Consider the following 19,199-nt stretch of genomic DNA (forward strand, 5'->3'; position numbering starts at 1 on the left):
GTCTTCTGAGACAAGGTTACTCTGTGGATCCCTGCCTGTCCTGAAACTCACGCTTGTAGATCAGGCTGACGATCTAGTCGTAGAACTCTGAGCTCCTTTACCAATGTTTTTAATTTTGACCTAAGAATTTTTTTGTTTTTGTTTTTTATTTTTTTATTTGGAGAGAGGGTGTCAGTAAATTGGTCAGGCTGCCCTTGAACGCATTCTGTGCCAAGGCTAACCGTGCATCAGAGTCAAGAGTAGCTGGGATTACAGGTGTACACCACCAAGGATTTTTCTTTTTTTTAAAAGTTGATCTCACTGTGTAACTCAGGCCTAAAACCCTATGTGGACCAGGCTGGCTTTGAACTCACAGAGATTCACTTGTCTCTGCCTCTTGAGTGCTGGGATTGTAAGTTTTATCTTTCACAAATGTTTTTATAGCTTACTTTGACTAGTTCTGCCTTCACCTTTTGCATTTTGGGAAAAGTAAGTCCTTTTCTTTAGGACAGTGGTTTACAGTTTAAAAGCCCCCCCCCCTTTTTTTATCCAAAAGCACGTTTTTTGTTTTGTTTTTGAGAGGGTTCCTTATAACACAGGCTGCCCTCAAACTTGTCATGCATTGGAAAATGGCCCCATGTTGGGATTACAGGCATGTGCCACTACACTGTTTATAAAATGCTTTTTGTTGTTTTTTTTCTTAACAAGGTTACTACATTTTCATGAAAACCTGTTAATAAGGATGGGGTATGTGTGGTTGGGAGAGTGCCTGCCTAGTGTGGATAAACTTCTAGGGCAGTGTCCTGTACCACATACTCTGGAAACAGTGTCCTGTAGGCCTGCTGTGTAAACACCAGCACAGGGGAGTTCAGAGGTAGGTGGTCAGAAATCAGCAAATCTGGGTGAATTTGTTGAAGATTTGCATATTGTCTAACAGGCGCTCAGAAACTGACCTTGCTGAAAAGCACTGGCTTCTCTCATTTACGTTCTCAAAACCGTGAAGCTTCGCCGGAGTCTGACATCTGCCCTCCTGTGTGCTTCTCTCCTCCTCCCATGGGGCATTCCCTTAGCAGGAAGATGTGTTTTTGTCCTTCTGAAGGAGGTGCTCAGATGAAGTCTAAGCCTGTTTAGATGTGATGTAGTTAATACATTATCTCACCGAGGTGCTAATTTTAATGAAAACATGGAGGCAAATAATTACCTTTCCCAGGACAGACCATCCCTCATGTGAAGGCAATTGTCTATGAAGGTACAGCCGCATCCTGGGACAGAGGACATTGAGAACCAGCTTGTCTCCTCAAGCAAAGGGCTGCCTTCAATCCCATGATCCAACCAGGCAGCAGAAAAGTGACTTCAGGACAGCTATGGATCATAGTGTTTGTCCTGCTTCTGGGTTACAGAGAAGAGCGAAGGAAAGATGATAAAGCTAAAAGGCAGGGCAGAAGAGAGCAGGGTTAAGGAGCGAGAGTCCCTGAGGTTTACCTTGAGCCTGACACTGCTGATGTTTAAGTTATTTACCATTGGGCGTGGGGGGTGGGGGTCAGCTCTTTCCTACCCCTGACCTTCACACCTTCACATGCCTTCCCTGACAAGAGGCGTCTGCACAAACACAGCGAGGAAGCAGGCAGTCGAGGGAGCTCATCCATGAGAGAGGATGAACCCTTTACAGATGGAAACCTTTAACGCGAGTCGGATGTCCCGATAAACATCTTTAGTTTATTTGTGGGTGCCTCACTGTAAGTTTGTACGTGCACCATGTGTGTGCAGGAGCCTGGGGAGGTCAGAAGAGGGGCATCAGATCGCTCGGAACTGGAGCTACGGGCTGGGAACCCAAACTGGCCTTCTGCAAGAGCGGTCAGCCCCGTGTTTGCCCAGGGAGTTTAGGTAATAGCAGAGGCACTTCCCCTCTACAAAGAGGCCACAAGAACCTTCCCCACTGACCCGGAATTCTGTTCTCTGTGGATTACTAGTGAAACCAGTGAAGGAAGAAAGAGGCTGCAAAGGACAGACAGCAGGAGAAAAGTCAGACTCCTCAGAATCCGTCTTTGGTTTAACATACTTTGGTTTTAGTTTTTCAAGACAGGGGTCCTCTGTAGCTTCAGAATCTGTCCTGGAACTCACTCTGTTGACCAAGGAACTCACAGAGACCTGCCTGCCCCTGCCCCTGCGTCCCGAGCACTGGGATTAAAGGCGTGCACCACCCCTGTTTGGGGGGGGGGTGAACCAAGGCAATGCTTTAAAGGAAATTCTGTAACTGGGCCTTGCTCACAGTCCCAGAGGCTTAGTCCATTATCATCTGATAACATGATGGCAGGCACGATGATGGAGACTAGAGGCCAGAGGAGGCCAGAACACAGCTGCTGCTCTCTTCCTGAAATCATGCGGTAATACCACCCGGCCCGTCTCCCTCCAGAGAGTTGATAAATTGGCTGTGACCTTGCAGCAATCAGGTTCCAGCATCCCTACCCCCACTTCCGACTGTCTGCAGAACCCAGACAACCTTGAATTACACCTTTACTTTTATCAGTGTCTTGTGATATAGGCTAGGTGTCTTGCTATCAACACCCCCAAACCCCAACCCTTTTGTTCCCTGGGCCTGAAGGGTCTGTCTTCCCCCCCAGGGCTCCATTGTGCCGCCTATGGTGTGGTGCTGTAACTCCCCTAATCTCCCAGAGTGGAAGAGAAGAGAGGGCTGTTTATTTCTCCTTGGGCCCCCAGGCATGCTGTCCATGGTGACTGTCTCTGCTAATGAAGCTTTCTATGACCTGAAGCCCTGCTCTCTTTGAAGGGCTTAGCATGGCTGCCTATGGCTGTGATGCTAAGTAATCCTAATGAAACTCACCAGAAGGACAGTTTATCTGGCTTACTGTCCACAAACCTGCAACATCTTTTCAGTTCTGACAATGGATGTCCTAGTTCATCACCCTCTGCCTTATTTCCTGAAAACAAGGTTTCTCACTGAACTGGATGGAGCTCACCATTGTTCTGGCCATGCTAACTGGCTGGCAAGCCCCAATATTCCGTTCTCCCTGCAGCTCAGGAGTTATGGCCACCCCGAACTCAGCTCTGACCCATCGATGAATCTTTTTAGCTCTCACATCTCTTTTTACAGCCAGTCTATAAAAATTTCTCTTTTGTTTTGAACAGGGGTTCCTACATATATTTATTTCATAAGTAGGTTGTACATTCATTATAGTTTGCTGCATTGCCTGGGCCTTGTCACTTAGCACACACAAAGCAATAAAAACTAGTTTATGAATAGCAAATATTCCCCTCGAGAAAAACGCAAGCCAAGCATTCCTTCGAATATTTGCAGGTTGAGTTGCCCTAATTACCAAAGGCGAATGAGACTGAAGTGGCAAAGGGTAGTTCCCGCCCCCTCTGAAATTCTTGCTCCTTCGAGTTTGTTTCCCATTATTATCTTTTCTTTCCAGAAAATTGCAACCTTCTGAATTAGCTGGAGGGAATCCTGTGTGGGACTGGATGTAAGTGTTATTTCATAATAGTAGTCCCCTCTTCTCTCACCGTGAGGTGGTTCCTTCCACAGAGCCGTGGGGTTGTCCCACACATGTACAGCTCTGTAAGGGGGCTCCACACAGTGATACCGGTAATAGCATAAGTGAGAAAGTTCCAGACCGCTAGGCATATAAAGCCAGAGTAGTTGATCATTTTTGGCCAGTGATCGAGAGTAAGCTAAAGCCTCAAAAAGACTCTTGGTGCTTAAGTTCAGAGGTACAGTATTTTTTAATGATTTTTTTTTTAAGTTTTTATGTTCATTAGTGTTTTGCTTGCGGTATGTCTGTGTAAGATCCCCTGGAAGTGGAGTTACAGACAAGTGTGAGCTTCCTGTCAGCTTTTTTATTAAGCAACGAGAGTAATACATATTCATAGTGTAGAAAGGGATTGTTCCACAGCAGGGAAACCCAAAACAAACAAACCAGAACCTCATTAGTGAGGATGATGGGACCTTTCACTAGCCAACTTCATGACCCAGTGACTAAGATCCTGGACACTTACTGTCCCCAGAGAGCAACCTGGCTGGGGTGGAGCTCTAAGCTTGTTGTCTAGTGCCAATGGAGATTAACGGTGTGGACTCAAGCGGGAGTATGCAAAGTAGGAGCAGAACTGGGATAATGGTGAGCAAATTTCTCTATTTGTCACTTGCGCTATTGGCTGGTGTTGTCCAACCTTGCAGGCGTCTTGGTGGCTGCTAATGAGACTATATTCTCCTTGATCCCGCATTTACACAACCAGTTGGTAGCTTTTCCCATGGCATAGGGTTAGGATACAATTTCCATCAGTTCTGCGCTCCATCCACCATGTTTAAACTTCAGGAACAGTTTGGGATCAGGAAGATATGACACGAAGATATGTAAAACTAAAACGCTGCCCACTTGACTACACTTTATTATCCTTAAGAACCAAATGTGAGCCAACCGTGGTGGCACACGCTTTTAATCCCAGCACTCGGGAGGCAGAGGCAGGCGGATCTCCGTGAGTTCGAGGCCAGCCTGGTCTACAGAGGGAGTTCCAGGACAGCCAGGGCTGTTAGAGAAATCCCGTCTCCAAAACCAAAACCCAAACAAACAGATGCAAACGTTGTACAGAGAAAAGCAGGGTAATCCAATCCGCCATTCATATAAGCTACACCAGGAAATAGCTTCCCCTTCTCAGACTCAAGAGCAACGAGAAGCAAGATCCCTAACGACCTGAGCACCAATGACGGGCAGGGTGGCGGGTGCGGGCTGCAGGGACCGCGTCAGTGTCCCTCAACTTCCCACGTCCCTTCCCGTCCGCTTGGGAGTGCAGGCAGTGACCGCCTCGTGGAGACGGCGGGCGGCCACCGGGCACGAGAAGGAGCCACGGCGACCGGTGCGGCCAGGAGCGCGCGCGGGCGCCGCCAGCCGGGGTCCCTTCGCCCCCGCGCGGCGGCGCGGCCGGCGTGACGTGCCCTGGGCGGGGCCGCCGCCCCTCCCGCGGCGTGACGTCATCACGGCGCGCGGCCGCCGAGCCTGGCGCCCGGAGGGAGGGAGCGCGGCGGAGACGGCTCCGCAGCGGCTGGTCCGGCGGCGGCGGCGGCGGCTGCGCTCCGGCTGCTCGGCCGCCTGACAGCCCCGCGCGCAGCCCCGCAGCCCAGGTGAGTGAGTGAGTGAGTGGGTGCGGCCGTGACACCCGGCCCTCCGCCCCTGCCCCCAGCCCCCGGGGTGCGGCCTTCCTCCCCAGCCCCGGCTCGGGCGGGGGCGCGGTGGGCGCCGCGGGGTTAGCGCTGCCCCGGGGCTGCACCCGCCCGCCAGCCCGCCCGCCCCGGGAGAAGGCTTCACCGGATAGGAGAGAATTCAGCCGAGACACGGCTAGGGCGAAGTTAATTTATCAAGGCAAAGCCACACGCGGCCCCACGCTTTCTCGGAAGGTAGGTGGGAGCTTTTAAAGAGAACTGGTGCGTGGAGGTACGATGACACTGGACCCCGTGTTCCCGTGCAGGGCACCACCACCCCCAGTGTGAGCTTGAGGGGAAAAAAAAAAAAAAAAGTCAAGGTGCTGGTGTCGAAACCGCAACACATGAAGCCAGACTCTTTTTGCAATCCCTTCTTGAATAGCGTGCGCGGAGGCGATTTGTTCAGTACTCTGATGCCTTAGGTTTCGGATACAGCGGGGATTATCCCAAATATAGCTTTACCGATGCTTCGCCAGAGAGGTGCATCTGACCATGGGAAGGCTTAGGGCAGTTTGGTCGGTTTCCTTGGTTTCGGCAAGAGTTATGTCCCCACCTAATTAGGAGACACAGCTACCAAGATACAGATGCAGTTTTCCATGATTACCGAATATCCAACTCCTTGCCTACCCAGTTCTCTCTAATTCTTGATGAAGATAAGCTTGGCGTTAGCAGGGGAAGACATTATTTTTCCCCCCTTCATTTTAGTCTTGTAGAATTTGATGCCCCTCCCCCCATTCAGAATGGAGCCCCTTTATTCAGATATTAGCAGAAGTTCTAGAATAGGGTGTTTCTCAAAAGGTGAAGGTTGTGCTCAGGAGCGTTGTGCTGGGAGGAGGGTTGCTAGCCGAGGATACTGCCAGCTTTTACACTAACCTTAAGTTCCAGTCCCAGGCTGAGCCCTGTAGTAAGAAGACACCAGGCAAATTTCATAATCTTCAACAAAATCCCTAGAGTTTCTTGCAGCTCACAGTTGAAACCATGTTGACTTTTAAAAAGTAAAACAATTTAGAGAACCATCCGCTTTCTTGTAAAAATGGGTGCTGTGGAGGTGTTGGAGACTTGAGATTGCTCTTGATGTTAACTAGACAAAAGATGAGCACTTAGAACCTCGGTTTTACTTTTCAGAAATTATGATTGTGAACTTTGGAAGAAGAGTTTCTTTCTCTTTGTGGTTCATTTCAGAAAGTTTTGCAATCCAAAATAAAAGATTAACCACCTCCATCACATTCCCCAGAAAGGGTTTTGGGGAGGGAAATAGCACAACTAAAGTCCGTCCATTCAGGCAAGGTCATTCTTTGGTACCATAGGGAATCGGTCCCAGGAAGCCACAGGTACCAAGATCTGAGTGTGCTGGTCTTTTGATTTGGTGTTTTGAGGTGGAGCCCAGGCTGGCCTGGAACTCATGATGTAGACTACTACGGTAGCCTCTAGCTTGCAGCAGTCTTCCTCTGTGTCCCAAGTGCTCGGGTTGTGGGGCTTTACCACCACACTTGGCTCTGAAGTCTCGTAGAATGATATGCATAGTATTTGCATATACTTTAGGCATGTTGTCCTTTGTACATTAAGGCAGTTCTGGATTACTCATACTAAAACAATAAAATTGTTTCATGCTGCCTGATTTTTGTGTCAGAGTGACACAAACCATGGTCATCCGAGAGGAGAGAACCTTAAGAAAGTGCCCACAGATGGCCAGGGTGCAGTAGAGTTGGTAGGACGTTTTCTTAACTAGTGATTGGTGCTTAGCTCACTGTCTGGTGGTCTGGTGTCCCTGTGGCAGGCAGATCTCTGTGAGCTTGAGGCCAGCCTGGTCTGCAGAGCAATGCCAGGACAGCCCGTAAGCCACCCTTCCGGGGCCCCTGCATCAGCTCCTGCTTCCGGGAGTATCAGTTCCCACCCTGTGGACTGCGACTCAGGATATGTAAGCCAAATAAACCCTTCCCTTCCCAAGTTGCTTTTTTGGTGTTTTTGTTTGTTTTTCGAGACGGGGTTTCTCTGTGTAGCCTTGGCTATCCTGGAACTCACTGTATAAACAGGGTTAGCTTCAATCTCAAGACATCTGCCTGCCTCTGACCCCCAAGTGCAGGGATTTAAAGCGCTCCCCCGACTCCCAAGTTGCTTTTCCATCTTGGTGTTTGATCACAACAGTAGTATCCTGACTAAGATAATGTTATTTAGGGAAAGCAATAAAAGTCTGTACATGTTCAAATCAATACTTAACTTTTTGAATCTTTTGATCCTAGTGGAATTCGGAGGCAGAAGAGATAATTTTCTTAAGTTGTTAGCTAGATTGTGGAAGTGGTGCCAGGGTCAGGCGTGCTCTGGTCGTGTGGAAGTTTGTGTTTAAGGAAGCCCTTTTTCAGTTCCTTAATTTGTGAAGCTGATTGTGTAGTCAGGTTCCCACTTCTTCAAATATGATCTCCCTGTGTTCTTTCTCCATAGAGCTTGATGGGCGGCATTATGGCCCCCAAAGACATAATGACAAATACTCATGCCAAGTCCATCCTCAACTCAATGAACTCCCTCAGGAAGAGCAACACCCTGTGTGATGTGACCCTGAGAGTGGAGCAGAAAGACTTCCCTGCCCACCGGATTGTGCTGGCTGCCTGCAGTGACTACTTCTGTGCCATGTTCACCAGCGAGGTAAGCGTGGTCGGTGCCCGTCGTCAGTGAAGTCCACTCATGCAGCCTTGCAGTTCTTATTCAGGGAGCAGAATTGCATGTGTTGGTGATGTGACTTATCGCTCTGGCTACCTAGGTGTGTGTCCCTTCCTTCCTTCACTGTTGTGTGTCTTCTGAGGGGGCTGCTCAGTCACAAACGATGTAGCCCAAGAAAAGGCCATTCTGTGGTCAAGAGCGTAGCAGCCCTGCCCTGTTAGAACTTCCCAACAAGCTTCCAGTAAAATACAAATTTGAAACCAGATATAGTGGCTCACACTTACAGTCCCGACATTGAGGAAGCAGAAGTCAGTCTGGGCTACAGAATGATACCCATCTCAGAAACACTCAGCAGGGGCTGGAGAGATGGCTCAGGGGTTGAGAGCACTGGCTGCTCTTCCAGAGGACCCAGGTTTGATTCCCAGCACTCACATGGCAGCTCATAACCCCTGTTCCAGGGAATCAGACACCCTAGCGTACACATACATGCAGGCAAAACACCAATGCACATAAAAAGAAAAACAAATAAAATAAAAGATTTGTGTATTTAAAAAACATACACTCAGCAATGTAAAAAAATGTAGCTTGGTAAACCAGTGAATTTGTATGTGTTTGCTAAATAGGTAAGCTCTGAGTAAGACATATATATGATGGCTTCCTCTTTTAAATTACCAGTAGATGTAGAAAATGAGTGTTGCTTCCATCACTGTAGATTTCAGGGTGATTTCAAGTGAGGAGAAGAAGGGAATTTAGTGAGTGGCTATGCAGTATTAACTCAGACTGAAGTGGTAGCGCATGCCTCTACTTGAGAGGTGGGACCGGGAGGGTCCTCGTGGTAACACTGTGTCTCATAAAAGCAAACACAAGGGCAAGTTCAAAACCGTCTTGTCTATATACAGAATTTTAGGCCATTAATTAGTTAAAAACCAAAACAGCAGCAACAAAAGAGGACCAACAAGATGGTTCAGCAAGTATAGACCCTTCCCCGCAGACCTGATGGACCTGCTTGCAATCCCTGAGAGCCGCAAGATGGAAGGAGAGAACCATCAACTATGGCGTCCCTCTGTCCCTCTGCCTGCCTGTCTGTGTACATTTGAGATGGCTAGGCCTGTAAAGGAGCCTGATGTGACACCTGAGTTTGATCCTGGAACCCACGTACAGGTCGATGAAAAGAACCCACTGGCCCCCACACATGAGGCCACATGAGTTGCGGAAGGATATAGAGCTAATTGGTTTTCTAGTTTAAACCATTGCATGGGTTTTTCTTTTTGTGTGGTGGATAAGTGAATACAATTGTAATTGATAGCGAAAGTATAAAACCCTAAGGGAAGTTCCACAGCTTCAGATTGGCCATCTTAATTATATTGGGAGTTCATTGAGATATATAGAATTTGGGGCTGGGCAAGTGTTTGAGTGGCTGATCTAGTTGTATGATACTTTTGTTTGTGAGTTCGCTGCAATAAATTTTTTTTTTTAAAGTTTCTAAAAAAGTAAAAATAAAAGTATTTGAAGAAATCTTTACAAATATTTTAAGTTTAAGGATTATATATAATTATTATGTATTTAAACTTAGACATGTACCCTTTTTTTTTTTTTGGTTTTTTGAGACAGGGTTTCTCTGTAGCTTTGGAGCCTGTCCTGGAACTCACTCTGTAGACCAGGGTGGCCTTGAACTCACAGAGATCTGCTTGCCTCTGCCTCCCTAGTGCTGGGTTTAAAGGTGTGTGCCACCACTGCCTGGCTTAGACTTGTGTCTTAATTATTTCATTGTGGTGACTTTTTAGTTCTTTGTTTTTAAGATTTATAAAAATGTATGTGTGTATGCCTGCATGAATCTTATGTGCATCATGTTCAAGCGAGCATCCTTAGAGCCCACAGGACATCAGATCCCCTAGAGCTAGAGTTACAGTGTTTGTGAGCCACCCAGTGTGGCTACTGCAAGAGTAGTGAGCGCTTTTAACCATCTCCAGCCCTCTGGCGTGGTGTGTGTGCATCTGTTTTTGAGACAGAATCTTACTATACAGCTCAAATTTCCTGAAATGCTCCATCTTTCTGCCGCAGCCTTCTCAAGCACAGAGATTATAGGCATGTGCCACCCATGCTTGGCCATGATAAGACTCTGTAAAAGGTATCTCTAACCACCAGGATTTTCTTTAGTTAGTACCCATCACCACAATGAACAGGATAGAAGTATCATAATAATAACTATGTTTATAGCCTGTTACAGTGCCATGTTTGTCGTTTACCCTAGCATTTCATTTTACCAATGAGAAGGGTCTCAATAAATGCCTTGCCCGAGGTCACAGAGCTGGAGAATGTTACACACAGGTGGGCTTTGCCTCTACAGCTTGTGACTATAAAGCTTACTTCTTAACTCCTTTGCTCAGTCGTAAGGCTGGTAGGAGAAGGCCAGCTCATTCTGTCTGATCCAGGCTAATCTAAAAACTGTCTTGAATAATGCAGCGGCACAGATCCCCACGATGCCTGTCCCCAGAGCATTGGCTGTCAGCTGGGTAAGGAGTGTTAACCAGAGTGCTGAGCATGCAAAGGACTAACCCTGCCAGCTGCTGATTGTACACTAATGTCCCTTTCCCTGTCATCTTGGAGGAAGTATGTCTGCACTGTTTATTCAGCTTTGAGAGATGTGTAGAGGCTTGGAAAATAACTCACTTCTCATACATGATGCCTCTTTGTTTTTTCTTTTGCTTTCTTTTTATTTTTTTATTTTTTGAATAGGGCTGTTCTGTGTCAGTTCTAGAACTCCTGTAGAACAGGATGACCTTGAACTCAGATCCACCCACCTCTACCTGGGATTAAAGACAACATGTACCACTAATGAATTTTTGTCTTTATGTATGGTTGGTTTTTTAAAGAATGTTTTTTGTTACTGTCTGGGCTGATGGAAAAATCTAAGATGATGAGGCCATTTAGTTAATAATGGAAGTACATAGAGTGCTGTAATAGGAGTGTGTGTGAGCATGTGTGGGTCTGAGTGTGCCATTGTCAGAAGCCTTCCTTAGTCACTCTCCATCACCTTAGTTTAGTGTTCCAGTTTCATTTTTATTTTATTTTTGAGACAGGGTCTTTTAGTAAAGACAATGCCTGCCAAATCTTTTTTTTTTTTTTTTTTTTTTTTTTTTTTAAGATTTATGTATACATTGTTATGCTTGCACGTATGTCTGCAGGCCAGAACCTCTTCTGATCTCATTACTGATGGTTGTGAGCCACCATGTGGTTGCTGGGAATTGAACTCGGGACCTTTTGAAGAGCAGGCAGTGCTCTAACCCTCTGAGCCATCTCTCCAGCCCCTGTACCTTACTTTAGAGACAGGGTCTCTAACTGATCACTGAATCATGGGACCTGCCTGTCTCCCCCATAAGGCCCAGGATCCCAGGTGCTTTGCTTTTGATCTTGTTTTTATATAGGGTGTCATAACACAGCCTAGAGCGGCTCTGGCTGAGGCAGTTAACAGAAGTGCCTCTTAAAAAGATCTGCATATTCTTTTTCCATTCAGATGTACTCTGAGGGCAGGTGAGAGGAATGTGGTAATCTTGGAGGAGGTTGTTAACTATAAACCTCAGAGTCCTATTATCATGAAATTCACTATTTCTGTTTTAGCCACACATAGTGGCGAATGCCTGTAATCTCAGCCCTCAGAAGTCTTGGGCAAGAGGGGGCTAAAAGTTGAGGGACAGCTTGGGCTACATACTGAAAACCAGGCCAGCCACAACTCAGAGCATATGGTTGGTGGGCAGGAGAGGACAGAAAAGAGAGAATGTTTTGTTAGGGGTATGTTTTCCTGCTGACCTGGGTCCACAGCCACGCCAGCCCCAAATAACACACAGAGACACTGTATTAGATATAATTCTGTTGGACAGTTACTAGCATATCTTATTGGCTAGCTCAGTCTTAAATATTAACCCATTTTTATTAATCTAAGTGTTTCTATGTGGTCTTATCTTACCAGAGAGAGGGGCCTGCATTCTGCTCTCTCTGTCCTACATCTTGACTCCTCCCTTCTACTTCCCAAATCCTCCTTGTCTCCTAGTCCCGCCTATTTTGCTTTCCTATTGGCCAACAGTGCTTTATTCATTAACCAATATGAGAAACATATTTACAGAATATCATCTCCCATCAATGTTTTATCATAAAGGCACATAGACACAAGTGGTAAGTTTATGAAACTTTTGTATTCTGTTCCCTAAAACATCTATTTGGTTATAATGTGGAATCAGGTTGTTAATTATTCTTTAGAAAATCTGACGCCCTATTGTTCACTACTAGGGATAAAACCACCTGCAGATTTACAGATGCACACCATACTTGCTATATACAAATCAAATAAACATTTTTATAAGGTTACTTTATGTTTATGAGTGTTTTGCATGCATGTATGACTATACCTTAGTTGTGTACCTGTTGTCTATGGAGTTCAGAAAGTGACATCAGTCCCCTGGAACTGGTGTTGTGGATGGTGCTGGGAATTGAACCCAGATCCTCTTTACCACTGAGCTATTTCTCCAGCCCCAGACTATTGTTTTATGCTATTGTTGTTTTTGTTTTGTTTTGTTTTTCAAGACAGTTTCTCTGTGTAGCCCTGGCTGTCCTGGAACTCACTCTGTAGACCAGGCTGGCCTCAAACTCACAAAGATCTACCTGCCCCTGCCTCCTGAGAGCTGGGATTAAAGGCGTGAGCCACCAACACCTGGCTGCAGACTATTGTTTTTAAAAGATGTATATTTAATTAGTACCAGCATCCCTTTGAGCTCTTAGGCTTAGATTCTGTCTTTACATTGTGGAATTAAAAGTACTGTTCTTTTCTGCCTTGTGAATTTTCAGCTGTCAGAGAAGGGGAAGCCGTATGTTGACATTCAAGGTTTAACTGCTTCTACCATGGAAATCCTGTTGGACTTTGTGTACACAGAAACAGTACATGTGACAGTGGAGAATGTTCAAGAACTGCTCCCGGCAGCCTGCCTACTTCAGCTGAAAGGTACAGTTGACAAAAGGTATCCTTGTTCTTAACACATCAGCCCTGGAAGCGATTTTCATTGATGTAAAATTATCGAGACTTTCAGAGGCCTGTCTAGAAGCAAACTTTTGAGTCTCTGAGCATGGAACTGAGATGTATTTAAGAGCAATGGAAAAGATTCTCTCCAAATACGAGTATGTGGCTCTTGGAAAAGAAAGTGTTTAAATTTTTCCTGTTTTTGAGAATATGGAAGAGCCAGGTGTGGTGGCTAACACTCGTTATCCCAGCACTTAGGAAGCTGAGACAGGAAGATTGTGTGAGTTTCAAGCCAACTTAGTCTACAAAATGAGGCTGTGTCTCAAAACCAAACCAAAGGGCTGAAGAGATGCCTCAGTGGTTAAAGGCATGGACTGTGCTTCAGGAGGACCTGTGTTTGAGTCCCAGCACCCACTCGGTGCCTCACAACTATTTGTAACTCCATTTCCAGGGAATCTGATGCCCTCTTCTGGGTACCAGGCATGAAAATGGCACGCAGCAGATACACATACAAAGTACCCACACAGATAAGATGATTAAGTCAAACAAACAAAATAGAAGAATGGACCTTAATACTTACATGCAAACATGCATACATACTCACGTAGTACTCATGTTAAGAATTGCCAGGAAACTGGTGGTGTTCATTGCCTGCAGAGATACTGTCTACTCTTTTACCTTGTCATTAGGTGTCTAAGGGCGTGGAGACGCTAAGGGAACTCTTCATATAAACCATTTTATATCTTTAAGTCTTTGAATCATGTAAAATATCTTTTAAAATTTTATTTTTATTATTTTCTATGCATGTAAGTGTTATGCTGGAAAATAGGACCTTTGGTGGCCACAGAGGTCAAAATAGGGTGTCAGACCCCCTGGAATTGGCATTGCAGGCAGCTGTGAGCTTTCTGGATGCTGGGAACTGAACATAGATTATCTTCAAGAGTGACAAGTGCTCCTAATGGCTGAGTCATCTTTCCAGTTCCCTTGTTTGCTTTTTGTTTTGGTTTTTTGAGACAGGGTCTCATTACATCGCTGTGGCTGTCCAGGAACTCACTGCCCAGGCTGGCCGCAAACTATAGCATAGCCACCTGCCTCTGTCTCTCTGTGCTATAATTAAAGGCATGCACCACCACGCCTGGCTTAAAATAACTTATTAGAAATAAAAATTTACCTAGCACTTTGTGAAGGTGCTATATAGGTAGGACCATGTCTCAATAAATAAATAAATAAATAAATAAATAAATAAATAAACAAACAAACAAATAAATAAATAAATAAAACCTGAAATTGATGTGTAACAGTTAAAATACAGTTTCACTGCATTAGAGATGGTCTCCCAGTTTCTATTCTGGTGCGTGCGTGCGTGCTGGTTTATACTGTATAGAAAAGACTGACCCTGAGCTGTATCCCAGTTGCTCTAACCCTGTATTGGTGCCTCAGCCTCCTGATTACTAGGATTGCAGCTGTGCGCCAGGACAGCCAGTTGAAGCATTCTTGCTGCTGTTGTTTGTTTTGTTTTAGACAGTCTCACTGTGTAGTCCAAGCTGGCCTTGACTTTATGGTCCTTTGTAGCCTTGTGAATGCAGGGGTTACAGGAACAAACCATCACACCCAGTCTACATTCTCCACTTGTAATGCAGGGTTGAAGTAAAGCGAAACACACTAAGCACGCAGTTATAAATTAAGGGTCAAGTTTGTGTAAGATACTGTGGCACACACTTTTACCCTCAGCATCAGGAGAGAGATGCAGTCTAAATTTAAACCCACTCTGGTCTGCATCATGAGCTCCAGGCCAGCTAGGGTTACAGAGTAAGACCCTGCCTCAAAAAACAAAAGAGAATTGAGTTCACACGCTGTACTTTTTCTTTTTTCCAGTGCCAGGGATTGAACCAGGGCCTTGTGCATGCTGAGATGCTGCCCTAGCAGAGCCACTTCTCTTAAGCTGCATTCCAAGCTTCTGTTCTGAGTTTCCCAGTTACAGAATTATGGCAATGTGCCTTCACTGGAGGGGTTGTTTGTTTATTGAGACAGGGTTTCTCTGTGTTGCTTTGTAGACTAGGCTGGCTTCAAACTCACTAAAGATCTGCCTGCCTCTGCCTCCCAAGAGCTGGGATTAAAGTTTGTGCCACCATACCCAGCTTCATGGAATTTTAAAATAAGTTTGATATAGGGACTAGAGACATGGCTCAGTAGTTAAGAACACTTGTCTCCCAGAGAACCTGGGTCTGATTGCCAGCACTTACATGGCCAATCACAAGTGCCAGTTCTAAGGGATCTGACAGGTATGGCTTTGGGCTCTGCGTGCCATGATGCATTCATGCAGACCTAATACTTATACATATAAAATAACAAAAATCTTTATATAGAGAGTAGAAGACATTGTAAATTAGTTACACTGTTTTCAGAATGGTTTCGGTAGCTAAGAGTTTACAGCTTCTGATGGTTCGAATGCCCTTGAAGCTAGGTCAGCCTTGCTACACTCATTTTAAAGATGAAGCAGAAGCATATATAAAGGGCTTTTAAAAGTGACATAGTACACAAGACAGAGATAATATTTGAATGCCTTGACCACACATTTTCTAATTTGTGTGTTGAGGTGTGGAGCCAGTGTTGTGATAATGCTTTCGCTGCCTGTGTTTGCCGTAGGTGTGAAACAAGCCTGCTGTGAGTTCTTAGAAAGTCAGCTGGACCCTTCCAACTGCCTGGGCATCCGGGATTTTGCTGAGACTCACAATTGCATTGACCTGGTGCAAGCCGCTGAGGTCTTCAGCCAGAAGCACTTCCCTGAGGTGGTGCAGCACGAAGAGTTCATCCTCCTGAGCCAAGGAGAGGTGGAGAAGCTCATCAAGTGCGATGAGATTCAGGTAGCGACCGCTGTGGCATGCTGAAGCTGGGCCGCTATAAAACTGCAGGGCGGGTGGAGTGGCTGTGCCTGTGTTACGGCTTCATAGTCAAATGCCCAGATGGGTGCTAAAGGCTCAGATGTTTGTGCACATTTCTGGAGGAAAAAGATCTGCCCCTCTTCTTTATCAGATGCCTTCATTGCAGCAGTAAACAATTAAATCAGCAGGAATTGGAAATCAGGGTTATTTCCATTCAATGCCGTTACCCACTGGCTGTGTAGAAGTGTGTGTTTGTGGCCTGCAGGGACAGCTAGGCTGAAAATGGCATGAAGAATCCAATGGATGTCTAATAGATGTCTTTGAAGCCTGTGGCTTTAATCTCCAGTGGACTAGGTCTTTAGTTAGTAGCTTCTAGAAAGATACTAAGAGAGCCAACTCCTGTGTTGAGTTCATCTCTCCACTGGAATATATTACCAAGCTTCTGTTTCTCAGTTTAGATCCGAGACTCATTAGAAAGCATCAGGATTGGTTCAATACTTTTATATGCTGGAGGAGAGGAGAGTTTGCTACTTAAATCCTATGGCCAACCCAGGCTTGCCATTGCATACCTGTGGTCCCAGTACTCAAGAGGCTTGGCTTGGCGACACAGTGAGACTTCATCTCAAAAAAAAAAAAAAAAGAAAGGAAAGGAAAGGAAAAAGGAAAGGAAAAAGGAAAGGAAAGGCACCACAGGAGAAAAGAAATTCTGTGATACACTTTGTGTAAATCAGATGGTCACTGTCCCGACTGGCTAGAAATGGATCTTTATGTTACAAAATAAAAGTTTTAAGCAACTTTCATTGAATTTTAGCCGACTTTTGGTATACACCTTTCTTCAACAGCGGTTGTAAGGCAAACCTGACAAAAAGCATCCTGGTAAATTGTTTGCAGCTGGAGGGAAATTATTCCCGACTTGACTTTCGTATCAGCCTAGAGAGGCCCTGGTAGAGACGCTGCTGTGCTTGTGCCCTTGTGCAGATGGGGAGAGGCGTGGCCACAAAATGTATTCTTCACAGTTAGGAGCCAGTAGTTAGCTAGAAAAGTACGTCTCTGCTTTTTAAATGTTCAGTGTCTGTCTGTCTGTCTGTCTGCTGTCTATCTATCTATCTATCTATCTATCTATCTATCTATCTATCTATCTGTTTATTTAAGATAGGGGTTCTCTGTATATATAGCCCTGGCTGGTCTGGAATTGACCAGGCTGGCTTTGAACTCAGAGATCTGCCTACCTCTGTCTCCCTGGTACTGAGATTAAGTGTCCTCCACTACACCCAGCATGATTATTCTTGATTTGTCTGTGTATTAGAAAACACAGTGAAGGTAATAAGTGCTACTGCTTATGATAAACAATAGTACTTAGCATCTACTATTGGTTATTTTGTCAGAGTACTTAGAGTGGAAAAATCCCTGTTCCTTGCTGCATCTCTTTCTCCCTCCTTCCTACCTGTCCTGGGCTTGTGGGATGCCACCAACCCGCTCCCCAATCATGACATTGAGACTTGCTAGTTTTGAATGCTTAGCCTTGTCTTAGCCCTTACTTTAATGTTTCTCTTTATGTACCTTTTGCCTCACGGCATTTTACCTTTCTGGTTGTCCTCTCTGTCTACTGGCTGGCCCCAGGCTCCTCCCTCTTCTTCTCCCTTCTCTCCTCTCTTCTTCTCAAGCCTAGATTTCTCCTCTTTTTTTAGTTCTTTCTGCCCTGCCCTGCCCCCCCCCCCAAGCCCTGCCTATCCCTCTACTGCCTAGCTGTTGGCGTTCATCTCATTATTAGACCAATCAGGTGCCTTAGGCAGGCAAGATGAAACAGCAACACATCTTTTCATAATAAACACATGCAGCATAAGTAAATGTAACACATCTTTACACAGTTAAAGTGATATTCCACAGCATAGACAAATGTGGCACAACCTTACATAGTTAAATATTCCACAATACCCACCTCCCCTTTTATTTTTTGTGTGTGCCATGTTGGAGTTTGGAGTTGGAAGGTCTTGGGCATGGTAGGCTAGCCAGTACTCCACCATGCAACCACCCGGCTCAGAGCTTCTGTCCTTACGGAAGGAGTCATTCCTTTGGCTTCCACCTGCCTGAACCCTCACAGCTGTCTCCATCATCATCCAGATTACTCAGAGGTAAACGGTCCCGGTCTTAAATTGTAGAGCCAGGATCCCAGACCAGCCAGTCAGCCAGATGTAGTGTCACACATCTATCACTCCAGTGTCAAGGACACAGAACTGGGAAGTGTAACTGTCCTGGATTACAGAAGAAACTCTGTCTCAAGAAACCAACAAAAGAGAAGAAAAAGAAAAGTTAAAAGCTCCATGTGGAATGTTGGGCCTGTATTTCCAGCACTTAGGAGTGGAGGCCGAGGATCTGTTTAATACCTTCCTTTGCTACCTAGTGAGAACCAGGCTAACCTGGGCTAAATGAGACCCTTTCTTAACAACACCCCCCAAATCAGGCCGTGTATCCCCAAGGCCCTTCCCCCACTAAGCTAAGAGTTCACCACCGGTTGCCCAGTTTGTTTCTAATCGTCCCCATCATGGCACAAATACCTCATTTCGACCTCCTGTAGAATCTGGATAAAATGAGATGAAGCAGAAAGAGCAAATAGCTAACCATAGTCAGGCCACGAGGAAAAGCAGCTTGTTCACGCTTCTGGGTAGTCTTCCATCCACATATATCAAGAGTGGCATTTGCTTGTTAGTTTCAGTGTTCTGCCTGCAGGCCAGAAGAGGGTACCAGATTTCGTTATAGATGTTTATGAGCCACCATGTGGTTGCTGGGAATTGACCAGGGTCCTCTGGAAGAGCAGCCAGTGCTCTTAACCTCTGAGCCATCTCTCCAGCCCGGTGTTTGCTTTTTTTATTTGGAATGATAACAAAAATTTATTTTTCCTGATTAAACCAGCCCCAAATTGGAACCACCTGTCTTGACTTCTGCTTGCTAAATAGCATGTCCTCTTATTACATAAAACAGTAGGACTCAGGCATGGTGGTACTAATCTATACTTTCATAACTGACGATGGGAAGGTGGCATCGTGAGGTTCAGGTGTTCAAGGCTGTTCTTGGTTCAAGGCCAGTGTGGGTTCTGAGTATATCATACTCAGACTAAATCAGCATGGGTTTTACAGTCAAGACTTCGTTATAGCATTTGTGATGTGTTACCTAATGGTTAGCCTTTGTTTTCCTCTTTATAAAATATAAACAATATTAGCACTTAATATACAGGGCTGTCCAGAGCATTGAGTGGCAATTCCTTGTCTGACATTTATTTTTCCCATTAGAAATCATTAACCTCCTGCAAATATACCAGTTTCTCTGCAATTTTAATTTACTTTTTTTTTTTTTTTTTCTTTTTGTTTTTTTCGAGACAGGGTTTCTCTGTATTGCTTTGGAGCCTGTCCTAAAACAGTTCTTATAGACCGGGCTGACCTCTATCTAACTCAGAGATCTGCCT

The 19,199-nt window shown here is 45.4% G+C and overlaps 1 protein-coding gene across 1 annotated transcript in view; it reads left to right on the forward strand.

The window, feature by feature from the left end:
• The first annotated feature begins 7,606 nt into the window (after nucleotides 1-7,606).
• The window catches only part of Klhl12 (kelch like family member 12), a 28,114-nt gene continuing 16,521 nt past the window's right edge, over nucleotides 7,607-19,199 (forward strand). The window contains exons 1-3 of the mRNA XM_051203925.1: nucleotides 7,607-7,834; nucleotides 12,689-12,842; nucleotides 15,504-15,721. Of these exons, the coding sequence (XP_051059882.1) occupies nucleotides 7,640-7,834; nucleotides 12,689-12,842; nucleotides 15,504-15,721 (567 nt within the window). The 5' untranslated portion in view covers nucleotides 7,607-7,639. The remainder of the gene's footprint in view (nucleotides 7,835-12,688; nucleotides 12,843-15,503; nucleotides 15,722-19,199) is intronic.

This window comes from Phodopus roborovskii, unplaced genomic scaffold, assembly GCF_943737965.1.
Source record: "Phodopus roborovskii unplaced genomic scaffold, PHOROB, whole genome shotgun sequence".
NCBI classification, from domain to species: domain Eukaryota; kingdom Metazoa; phylum Chordata; class Mammalia; order Rodentia; family Cricetidae; genus Phodopus; species Phodopus roborovskii.